General features: G+C 52.6%; 1 protein-coding gene across 1 annotated transcript; it reads left to right on the plus strand.

Moving 5' to 3' along the window:
• Positions 1–1,947: 1,947 nt before the first annotated feature.
• On the plus strand, positions 1,948–7,893 carry LOC121871115 (proline-rich extensin-like protein EPR1). Its single transcript, XM_042373263.1, has 3 exons — positions 1,948–2,989; positions 3,414–3,598; positions 7,744–7,893. The coding sequence occupies exons 1-3, from the start codon at positions 1,948–1,950 to the stop codon at positions 7,891–7,893; spliced, it is 1,377 nt and encodes a 458-aa protein (XP_042229197.1).
• The last annotated feature ends 3,330 nt before the right edge of the window (positions 7,894–11,223 follow it).

Consider the following 11,223-nt stretch of genomic DNA (forward strand, 5'->3'; position numbering starts at 1 on the left):
ACTTAACCTAACCAAACTTAACCTATCCTGACCTGACCTGACCTGACCTAACCTAACCTAACTTAACCTAACCTAACCTAACCGAACCAAACTTAACCTAACTTAACCTGACCTGACCTAACCTAACCTAACTTAACCTAACCAAATTTGACCTGACCTGACCTGACCTGACCTGACCTGACCTGACCTGACCTAACCTAACTTAACCTAACCTAATTTAACCTGACCTGACCTAACCTAACTTAACCTAATCTAACTTAACCTAACTAAACTTAACCTAACCTAACCTAACCTAACCTAACTTAACCTAACCTAACCTGAGCTGACCTGACCTGACCTGACCTGACCTGACCTGACCTAATTCTAACCTAACCTAGCTAAACCTAACCTAACCTAACCTGGGGTGTCTAATCTTCACGTAATTTGAAAAACTTTTAAGGTAGTCTCAGCGCAGTGATGACGTCATTGTGGATATCATTTATAGGCCTTATTCAGCCCCATGGTCCCTTATACATCTCCCATGGTCCCTTATACACTCCCATGGTCCCTACAGCCCCATGGTCCCTTTAAAGCCCCATTTTCCCATATACAGCCCCATGGTCCCTTATACAGCCCCATGGTCCCTTATACAGCCCCCATGGTCCCTATACAGTCCCCCCAGGTCCCTTATACAGCCTCCATGGTCCCTTATACAGCCTCGTGGTCCCTTTACAGCCCCATTTTCCCATATACAGCCCCCATGGTCCCTATACAGCCCCATGGTCCTTATACAGCCCCCATGGTCCCTTATACAGCCCCCATGGTCCCTTATACAGCCCCGTGGTCCCTTATACAGCCCCATGGTCCCTTATACAGCCCCCATGCTCCCTTATACAGCCCCCATGGACCCTTATACAGCTCCCATGGTCCCTTACGCAGCCCCGTGGTCCCTATACAGCCCCATGGTCCCTTATACAGCCCCCATGCCCCTTATAAGCCCCCATGGACCCTTATACAGCCCCCATGGTCCCTTATACAGCCCCGTGGTCCTTTATACACCCCCATGCCCTTATACAGCCCCCATGGACCCTTATACAGCCCCCATGGTCCCTTATACAGCCCCGTGGTCCCTTATACAGCCCCATGGTCCCTTATACACCCCCATGGTCCCTTATACAGCCCCCATGATCCCTTTACAGCTCCCATGGTCCCTTACGCAGCCCCGTGGTCCTTATACAGCCCCATGGTCCCTTATACAGCCCCCATGGTCCCTTATACAGCCCCCATGGACCCTTATACAGCCCCATGGTCCCTTATACAGCCCCCGTGGTCCTTATACAGCCCCATGGTCCTTATACAACCCCATGGTCCCTTATACAGCCCCCATGGTCTACGCAGCCCCCATGGTCCTTATACAGCCCCCGTGGTCCCTTATACAGCCCCATGGTCCCTTATACAACCCCCATGGTCCTCTATACAGCCCATGGTCCTTATACAGCCCCATGGACCTTATACAGCCCCCCATGGTCCCTTATACAGCCCCCCGTGTCCCTTATACAGCCCCATGGTCCCTTATACAACCCCATGGTCCTTATACAGCCCCCATGGTCCCTTATACAGCCCCCATGGACCCTTATACAGCCCCCATGGTTCCCTTATACAGCCCCGTGGTCCCTTATACAGCCCCATGGTCCTTATACAACCCCCATGGTCCCTTATACACCCCATGGTCCCTTATACAGCCCCTATGGTCCTTATACAGCCCCATGATCCTTATACAGCCCCCATGGTCCTTATACAGCCCCATGGTCCCTTATACAGCCCCCATGATCCTTATACAGCCCCCCATGGTCCCTTACGCAGCCACATGGTCCCTTATACACCCCATGGTCCTTATACAGCCCCCATGGTCCCTTATACAGCCCCCATGGTCCCTTATACAGCTCCATGGTCCCTTATACAGCCCCCATGGTCCCTATACAGCCCCCATGGTTCCCTTATACAGCCCCCATGGTTCCTTATACAGCCCCCATCGTCCTTATACAGCCCCATGGTCCCTTATACAGCCCCATGGTCTTATACAGCCCCTATGGTCCCTTATACACCCCCCATGGTCCCTTATACAGCCCCCATGGTCCCTATACAGCCCCCATGGTCTTACGCAGCCCCATGGTCCCTTATACAGCCCCCATGGTCCCTTATACAGCCCCCATGGTCCCTTACGCCCCATGGTCCTTATACAGCCCCCATGGTCTCCTTATACAGCCCCCATGGTCCTTATACAGCCCCCATGGTCCCTTATACAGCTCCATGGTCCTCTATACAGCCCCCATGGTCCCTTATACAGCCCCCATGGTCCCTACAGCTCCATGGTTCCCTTATACAGCCCCCATGGTCCCTTATACAGCCCCCATGGTCCCTATACAGCCCCCATGGTTCCTTATAGCCCCCATCGTCCCTTATACAGCCCCCCATGATCCCTATACAGCCCCCATGGTCCCTTATACAGCCCCCTGGTCCCTTATAACCCCACATCCTTATACAGCCCCCATGGTTCATTATACAGCCCCCATGGTCCTTATACAGCCCCCATGGTTCTTATACACCCCCATGGTCCTTATACAGCCCCCATGGTCCTTATACAGCCCCCATGGTCCCTATACAGCCCCCATGGTTCCTTATACAGCCCCATGGCCCTTACACAGCCCAATGGGCCCTTATACAGCCCCCATGGTCCTTACACAGCCCCATGGGTCTTATACAGCCCCCATGGTTCCTTATACAGCCCCATGGTCCTTACACAGCCCCATGGTCCTTATACAGCCCCCATGGTCTCCTTACACAGCCCCATGGTCCTTATACAGCCCCCATGGTCCCTTATACAGCCCCCGTGGTCCCTTATACAGCCCCCATGGTCCATTATACAGCTCCCCATGGTCCCTTATACAGCCCCCATGGTCCCTACACAGCCCCATGGTCCACACAGCCCCTATGGTCCCCCCTCCCCTGAGTGCGTGGTCATCCCCCTCCTCGGCCATAAAAACCAACCCATTGTCTGCTTACACGCCTCATAACCTCACTCTCCTCTCACAATTCCACACTTTTTCCCTCCACTATCCGACCTTCCACTATTCCCCATCCTCTCTCCCTCCCCCTTCTTCTCACTATCCCCCTTATCCTCTCCTTACAGACCTTAACCCTCTACCGTGATCAAAGCTAATCTGATAAGACCAAAGGACGGGGCGATGTGTGTGTGTGTGTGTGTGTGTGTGTGTGTGTGTGTGTGTGTGTGTGTGTGTGTGTGTGTGTGTGTGTGTGGAGAATGACAAGATGGCGGTAGTGTGTGGAAGGTAGGTCTCCATATCCAGTTTCGCCACAGGTCCCTCAGGTCCGCCAGGCCACCAGGTCCTCACATACCCCCCAGGTCCCGACAGGTCTTTCCAGGCCCGGCCAGGCCCCAGGTCTCAGGTCCAGCAGTGTCCAGGTCCCCGTCAGGTCCCAGGGCAACGCCAGGTCCCCAGGTTCATTTGTAAGCAAGGCCTTCTCCATCCCACAGGTCGGCCAGGTCCCCCAGCGTCCCCAGCCCATCAGGTTACCCACGATCCTGGCCAGGTTTCCCGTCAGGCCCAGGTCCTGCCAGGTCCCCCGGGTGGCGATACAATGGAAGGTCTTGGCCATAATACATGAGGGTAATATGTTGGATACTGGGGGGGAGGGGAGGGGGAGGGGGGGAGGAGGGAGGGGTGGAGGAGGGGAGAGGAGGAGGAGGAGGGAGGATGGAGGAGGGGTGATGGAGGACGGAGAGGAAGGAGGGAAGATGAAGGAGGGAGGATGGAGGAGGGAGGGTGGAGGAGGGAGGGGGAGGAGGGAGGGTGGAGGAGGGAGGATGGAGGAGGTGAGTGGAGGACGGAGAGTGAAGGAGGGAAGATGAAGGAGGGAGGGTGGAGGAGGGAGGATGGAGGAGGGGAGGGTGGGAGGAGGGAGGAGGACGGAGTGGAGGAGGGAGGATGGAGGTAGGAGGAGGGAGGTGAAGAAGAGGAGGGGTGAAGGAGGGAGGGGGGAAGAGGAGGGAAGGGTGGAGGAAGAGGAGGAAAATGGAGGAGGGTGGAGGAAGAGGAGGAAAATGGAGGAGGAGGTGAGGGAGGAGAATGGAGGTAAAGGGAGGGAGAGAGAGAGAGGGGGGGCAGGAGGGGAGAGTAGAGAGAGGAGAGAAAGGCAGGAGGGGGGGAGAGAGAGAGAGGGGAGAGAGGGGGCAGGAGGGGGGAGAGTAGAGAGAGGAGAGAATGGGGCAGGAGGGGGAGAGAGAGAGGAGAGAAAGGGGCAGGAGGTAGAGAGAGAGGAGAGAAAGGGGCAGGGAGGGGAGAGTAGAGAGAGGAGAGAGGGGGGCAGGGAGGAGAGAGAGAGAGGGGGCAGGAGGGGGAGAGAGAGAGAGGAGGAGAGAAAGGGCAGGAGGGGGAGAGAGGAGAGAGAGGCAGGAGGGGAGAGAGAGAGAGAGGAGAGAATGGGCAGGAGGAGAGAGAGAGGAGGGAAGGAGGAGAGTAGAGAGAGGAGAGAGGCAGGAGGGCAGAGGAGAGAGAGAAAGGCAGGAGGGAGAGTAGAGAGAGGAGAGAGGGGGCAGGAGGGGAGAGTAGAGAGAGGAGAGAAAGGGGGAGGGGGAGAGTAGAGAGAGGAGAGAAAGGGCAGGAGGGGTATAGTAGAGAGAGGAGAGAAAGGGGCAGGAGGGGGAGAGTAGAGAGGAGAGAGGGGGGCAGGGGAGGAGAGAGAGAGAGGGGGCAGGAGGGGAGAGAGAGAGAGAGAAAGGGGCTGAGGGGAGAGAGAGAGAGGAGAGAAGAGAGGAGAGAGAGAGAGGGGCAAGAGTGAGAAAGGAGGAGAGAAAGGGCAGGAGGAGAGGAGAGAGGAGGAGAGAAAGGGGCAGGAGGGGAGAGAGAGAGAGGGAGAGAGGGCAGGGAGGAGAGAGAGGGGGGGGCAGGAGGGGAGAGAGAGAGAGAGAGAAAGGGCAGGAGGGGAGAGTAGAGAGAGGAGAGGGGCAGGGGAGGGGGAGAGTAGAGAGAGGAGAGAAAGGGGCAGGAGGAGAGAGAGAGAGAGGGAGAGAGGGGGAGGGAGGAGAGAGAGAGAGAGGGGGGCAGGAGGGGGGAGAGAGAGAGGAGAGAGGGGGCAGGGAGGGAGAGTAGAGAGGAGAGAGGGGGGCAGGAGGGAGAGAGTAGAGAGAGGAGAGAGGGGGCAGGAGGGGGGAGAGAGAGAGAGAGAGAGGAGAGAAAGGGGCAGGAGGGGGAGAGAGAGAGAGGGAGAGAGGGGGGGCAGGGGAGGGGAGAGAGAGAGAGGGGGGGCAGGAGGGGAGAGAAGAGAGAGGAGAGAAAGGGGCAGGAGGGGAGAGAGAGAGAGGAGAGAGAGGGGGGGCAGGGGAGGGAGAGAGAGAGAGGGGGGGCAGGAGGGGAGAGAGAGAGAGGAGAGAAAGGGGCAGGAGGGGGAGGAGTAGAGAGAGGAGATAAAAGGGAAGAGGGGGAGAGAGAGAGAGGAGAGAAAGGGGCAGGAGGGAGAGGAGTAGAGAGAGAGGAGAGAAAGGGGCAGGAGGGGAGAGTACAGAGAGGGAGAGAGGGGGCAAGAAGGGGAGAGAGAGAGAGGGGAGAGAAAGGGGCAGGAGGAGGAGAGGCAGAGAGGAGAGGGGGGCAGGAGGGGGAGAGTAGAGAGAGAGGAGAGAAAGGGGCAGGAGGAGGAGAATAGAGAGAGGAGAGAGGGGGGCAGGAGGGGGAGAGAGAGAGGAGATGGGGGGGGCAGGAGAGGGAGAGAGAGAGGAGAGGGGGGGCAGGAGGGGGGAGAGAGAGAGGGAGATGGGGGGGGCAGGAGGGGAGAGTAGAGAGAGGAGAGAAAGGGCAGGAGGAGGAGAGACAGAGAGAGAGAGGGGGCAAGAAGGAGGAGAGAGAGAGGAGAGAAAGGGGCAGGAGGAGAGAGACAGAGGAGGAGAGAGGGGGCAAGAGGGGGAGAGTAGGAGAGAGAGAAAGGCAGGAGGGGAGAGAGAGAGAGAGAGAGGGGGGGCAAGAGGGGGAGAGTAGAGAGAGGAGAAAGGGGCAGGAGGGGGGGAGAATAGAGAGAGAGAAAGGCAGGAGGGGAGAGAGAGAGAGGAGAGAGGGGGCAGGAGGAGAGAGAGAGAGGAGAGAAAGGGGCAGGAGGGGGAGAGTAGAGAGAGGAGAGAGGGGGGCAGGAGGGGGAGGAGAGAGAGGAGAGAAAGGGGCAGGAGGGGAGAGAGAGAGGGAGAGAGGGGCAGGAGGGAGAGAGTAGAGAGGGGGGCAGGAGGGGGAGAGTAGAGAGAGAGAGAGGGGAGGGAGGGAGAGAGAGAGAGAGGGGGGCAGGAGGGGGGAGAGAGAGAGGAGAGAAAGGGGCAGGGAGGGGAGAGAGAGAGAGGAGAGAAAGGGGCAAGGAGGGGGAGAGAGAGAGAGGAGAGAAAGGGGCAGGAGGGGGGAGAGAGAGAGGAGAGAGGGGGGCAGGGGAGGGGAGAGAGGGGGGAGGGGAGGAGAGAGAGAGAGAGGGAGAGAGGGGGGCAGGAGGGGGAGAGAGAGAGGAGAGAGGGGGCAGGAGGGGGAGAGTAGAGAGGAAAGGGGCAGGAGGGGGGAGAGAGAGAGAGGGGGGCAGGGGGGGAGAGAGAGAGAGAGGAGAGGGGGGCAGGAGGGGAGAGTAGAGAGAGGGGAGAGAGGGGGGCAGAGGGGAGAGAAGAGAGATGAGAGAAATGGGCAGAGGGGGGAGAGTAGAGAGAGGGAGAGAAAGGGGCAGGAGGGGAGAGAGAGAGAGGAGAGAGGGGCAGGAGGGGGAGAGTAGAGAGAGAGGAAAGAGGGGCAGGAGGGGAGAGGAGAGAGAGAGAGGGGGCAGGAGGAGAGAGAGTAGAGAGAGGAGAGAGGGGGGCAGGAGGGGGAAGAGTAGAGAGAGGAGAGAAAGGGGCAGGAGGGGGAGAGGAGAGAGAGGAGAGAGGGGGTAGGAGGGGAAGAGTAGGGAGAGGAGAGAAAGGGCAGGAGGGGAGAGTAGAGAGAGGAGAGAAAGGGGCAGGGAGAGGAGAGTAGAGAGAGGAGAGAAAGGGAGGGAGGGGGAGAGTAGAGAGAAGAGAGAAAGGGCAGGAAGGGAGAGTAGAGAGGAGAGGGAGAGGGAGAGTGAGGAGAAAAAGGGGCAACAGGGGAGAGAGAGAGAGGAGAAAGGACGGGGGGGAGAGAAAGAGGAGAGAAAGGGGCAGCAGGGGGAGAGTAAGAGAGGAGAGAAAGGGGCAGGAGGGAGTAGAGAGGGGGAAAAGGGGGAGGGAGAGTAGAGAGGAGAAGGGCAGAATCACACCTGAGACTCGACCGTAGCTTGATGCGATCTCTTACCCATGGCTGAGATGAGGAGGTAGAGGTAGTGAAGGAGGAGGAAGAGGAGGTAGACAAAGAGATGGAGAAGGTGGTAGAAGAGGAGGAGGTGAGAAGGAGGGCCGGGTAAGAGGGGGAGGATGTAGAGGAGGAGGAAGAGGTACCTGTAGTGATAGAACACGTGTACAGGTGTGACCAAGAGTGAGGCTTAATTACCTCTGATAAACCAACCTGCGGCAGGTGTGTGTGTGTGTGTGTGTGTGTGTGTGTGTGTGTGTGTGTGTGTGTGTGTGTGTGTGTGTGTGTGTGTGTAGAATTAACGGGTTCTACACGAGTAAACACACACACACACCTACATCTCCAGCAAACACACACGATAACAACTGTCAACAAGTCATCAACCATAGGAACAGCTGAAGTCTCATTCCTTGGTTTACAGACTGTCTTAGTGAAGGTTGCCATGCTGTTCGCCTCACAGGGACCAGCTCCACCTGTCAGTCGACCACCCACAGCGTCGTTCCTCAGAGACATGGGTCATCTCTTCTTCCTCTTGCTCGTCAACAGCGTCCTGCAGGATACTCCCCATTGACAACACGCGTCCTGATTGCAGCGCCCGCCAGAACACCCATAAACCAACCTTGTTCCCGTCACCCATACCGAGAGTATAGTTACGTATACAGTATATTAACATCCTCTGATCATGTCCCTCCACGTCACTGATGACAAACTGAGCCTCAAAAAACTCTTCAGTACTTTCCCCAGATCTTACAAACATCGTCTCCAGGACCTTGGTCGTGTTGCGTTTAAACTTAACATTTACTCAATCTTCATACCTCCCAGAATCACTCACGCTCCCCTGTCTGGTCTTAACACAACGGGGACTTGTGGGGTGAGAGGAGAGTGCGTGCAGACATGACCCATCTTTCTCACTCTACCTATCAAGAGGCGCGCACTACACTGCTCCTCTTAACTTCTTATTAAAAATCATCTTGAACAAATCTGTCAGTCCGGAAAAGCGCGCACCACTATCACCGCCGCCGCCGCCACCAACCTTCTGTCACCTAAGGCTTCTCGCCCACGAATACTGTTCGACACCACAACAGATCAGACAGACGAACACACACACACACACACACACACACACACAAAACACACACACACACACACACACACACACACACACACACACACACACACACACACACACTGTAAAAATATTAAGCCAAACTATCATAAAAAATTAAGAATGTTGTGGAGTTTAAGTGAACAAGGTTGAGTGAAGGAGGAGGAGGAGGGTCGTGTTGGCTAAGATTACCACTCAGGTCAGTACTCATCACTTACTGCTACCTGTCAGCTCACCTCACCTGAGTTTACCTTCTCTTACAGTTTACCTCCACCTATAGTTTAGCTCCACTTATAGTTTAGCTCCACCTATAGTTTACCACCTTATAGTTTAGCTCCACCTATAGTTTAGCTCCTATAGTTTACCTCCTTATAGTTAGCTCGACCTATAGCAGCTCACCTATAGTTTAACTCCACCTATAGTTTAGCTCCACCTATAGTTTACCTCCTTATAGTTTAACTCCACCTATAGTTTAGCTCCACCTATAGTTTACCTCCTTATAGTTTAACTCCACCTATAGTTTAGCTCCACCTATAGTTTACCTCTTATAGTTTAGCTCCAAATATAGCTTACCACCTTATGTTTAGCTCCACCTATAGTTTAGCTCACCTATAGTTTAGCTCCACCTATAGTTTACCTCCTTATAGTTTACCTCCACCTATAACTTAGCTACCTATAGTTTAGCTCCACCTATAGTTTACCTCATATAGTTTACTCACACCCTATACTTTTAGCTCCACCTATAGTTTACCTCCTTATGTTTAGCTCACCGATAGTTTACCTCCACCTGTTTACCTCCACCTGCAGTTTACCTCCTTATATTTTAGCTCCACCGATAGTTTACCTCACCTATGGTTACCTCCTTATGTTTAGCTCCACCTATAGTTTACCTCTTATAGTTTAGCTCACCGATAGTTTACCTCCACCTATAGTTTACCTTCTTATGATGCGCCACCTATAGTTTACCTCACCTATAGTTTACCTCCACTATAGTTTTTACTCTTATAGTTTAGCTCCACCGATAGTTTCCTCCACCTATAGTTTACCTCCTTATAGTTTAGCTCCACCTATAGTTTACCTCCTTATAGTTTAGCTCACCGATAGTTTACCTCCACCTATAGTTTACCTCCTTATAGTTTACCTCCACCTATAGTTTACCCACACCTATGTTTACCTCACCTATAGTTTACCTCCACCTATAGTTTGCCTCCTTATAGTATAGCTCCACCTATAGTTTACCTCCTTATAGTTTAGCTCACCTATAGTTTACCTCTTATAGTTTAGCTCCACCTATAGTTTACCTCCTTAGTTTAACTCACCTATAGTTTAGCTCCACCTATAGTTTACCTCCTTATAGTTTACTCACCTATAGTTTAGCTCCACCTAGTTTACCTCCTTATAGTTTGCTCCAAATATAGCTTACCACCTTATAGTTTAGCTCCACCTATAGTTTAGCTCACCTATGGTTGCTCACCTATAGTTTAGCTCACCCTGTTTTCCTTATAGTTTAGCTCCACCTATAACTTAGCTCCACCTAGTTTAGCTCACCTATAGTTTACCTCCTTAGTTTACCTCCACCTATACTTTTAGCTCCAATCCATAGTTTAGCTCACCGATAGTTTACCTCACCTATAGTTACCTCCACCATAGTTTCCTCCTTATAGTTTAGCTCCACCGATAGTTTACCTCCTATCACTCCTATAGTTTAGCTCCACCTATAGTTTACCTCCTTATAGTTTAGCTCACCGATAGTTTACCTCCACCTATAGTTTACCTCCTTATAGATTAGCTCACCTATAGTTTACCTCACCTATAGTTTACCTCCACCTATAGCTTACCTCATATAGTTTGCTCTCACCGATAGTTTACCTCCACCTATAGTTTACCTCTATGAGTTTACCTCCACTATGGTTCCTACCTATAGTTTACCTCCACTATAGTTTACCTCACCTATAGTTTACCTCCTTATAGTTTAGCTCACCTATAGTTTACCTCCTTATAGTTTAGCTCACCTAGTTTACCTCCACCTATAGTTTACCTCCATATAGTTTACCTCCACCTATAGTTTACCTCATATAGTTTACCTCCACCTATAGTTTACCTCCCATACTCCACCTATAGTTTACCTCCAACCTCCACGTTTACTCCTATAGTTTACTCACCTATAGTTTAGCTCTTATAGTTTACCTCCACCTATAGTTTACCTCCACCTATAGTTTACCTCCTTATAGTTTAGCTCCACCTATAGTTTAGCTCCACCTATAGTTTGCTCCTTATAGTATAGCTCCACCTATAGTTTACTCCTTATAGTTTACCTCACCTATAGTTTACCTCCTTATAGTTTACCTCCACCTATAGTTTAGCTCCACCTATAGTTTACCTCACCTATAGTTTTACCTCCTTATAGTTTACCTCCACCAGTTTACCTCCACCTATAGTTTACCTCCTTATAGTTTAGCTCCCGCAAATAGTTTACCTCCACCTATAGTTTACCTCCTTATAGTTTAGCTCCTATAGTTTACCTCCTTATAGTTTAGCTCCACCGATAGTTTACTCCTATAGTTTACCTCCTTATAGTTTACCTCCACCTATGTTTAGCTCTTATAGTTTACCTCCACCTATAGTTTACCTCCACCTATAGTTTACACTCCACCTATAGTTTACTCTTATGGTTGCTCACCTATAGTTTAGCTCCACCTATAGTTTGCCTCCTTATAGTATAGCTCCACCTATAGTTTACCTCTTATAGTTTACCTCACCTATAGTTTACACTCCTTATAGTTTACCTCCCACCTA

The sequence above is a fragment of the Homarus americanus genome, unplaced genomic scaffold (genome assembly GCF_018991925.1).
Source record: "Homarus americanus isolate GMGI-L3 unplaced genomic scaffold, GMGI_Hamer_2.0 scaffold5173, whole genome shotgun sequence".
Classification (NCBI taxonomy): Eukaryota; Metazoa; Arthropoda; class Malacostraca; order Decapoda; family Nephropidae; genus Homarus; species Homarus americanus.

Coding starts and splice junctions, on each gene's coding strand:
- LOC121871115 (XM_042373263.1), top strand. CDS start 1,948: ATGGTCCCTATACAGCCCCCATGGTTCCCTTATACAGCCCCCATGGTT. Junction 2,990..3,413: donor TATGGTCCCCCCTCCCCTGA/GTGCGTGGTCAT, acceptor AGGTCCCGACAG/GTCTTTCCAGGCCCGGCCAG. Junction 3,599..7,743: donor CGATCCTGGCCAGGTTTCCC/GTCAGGCCCAGG, acceptor CTTGGTTTACAG/ACTGTCTTAGTGAAGGTTGC.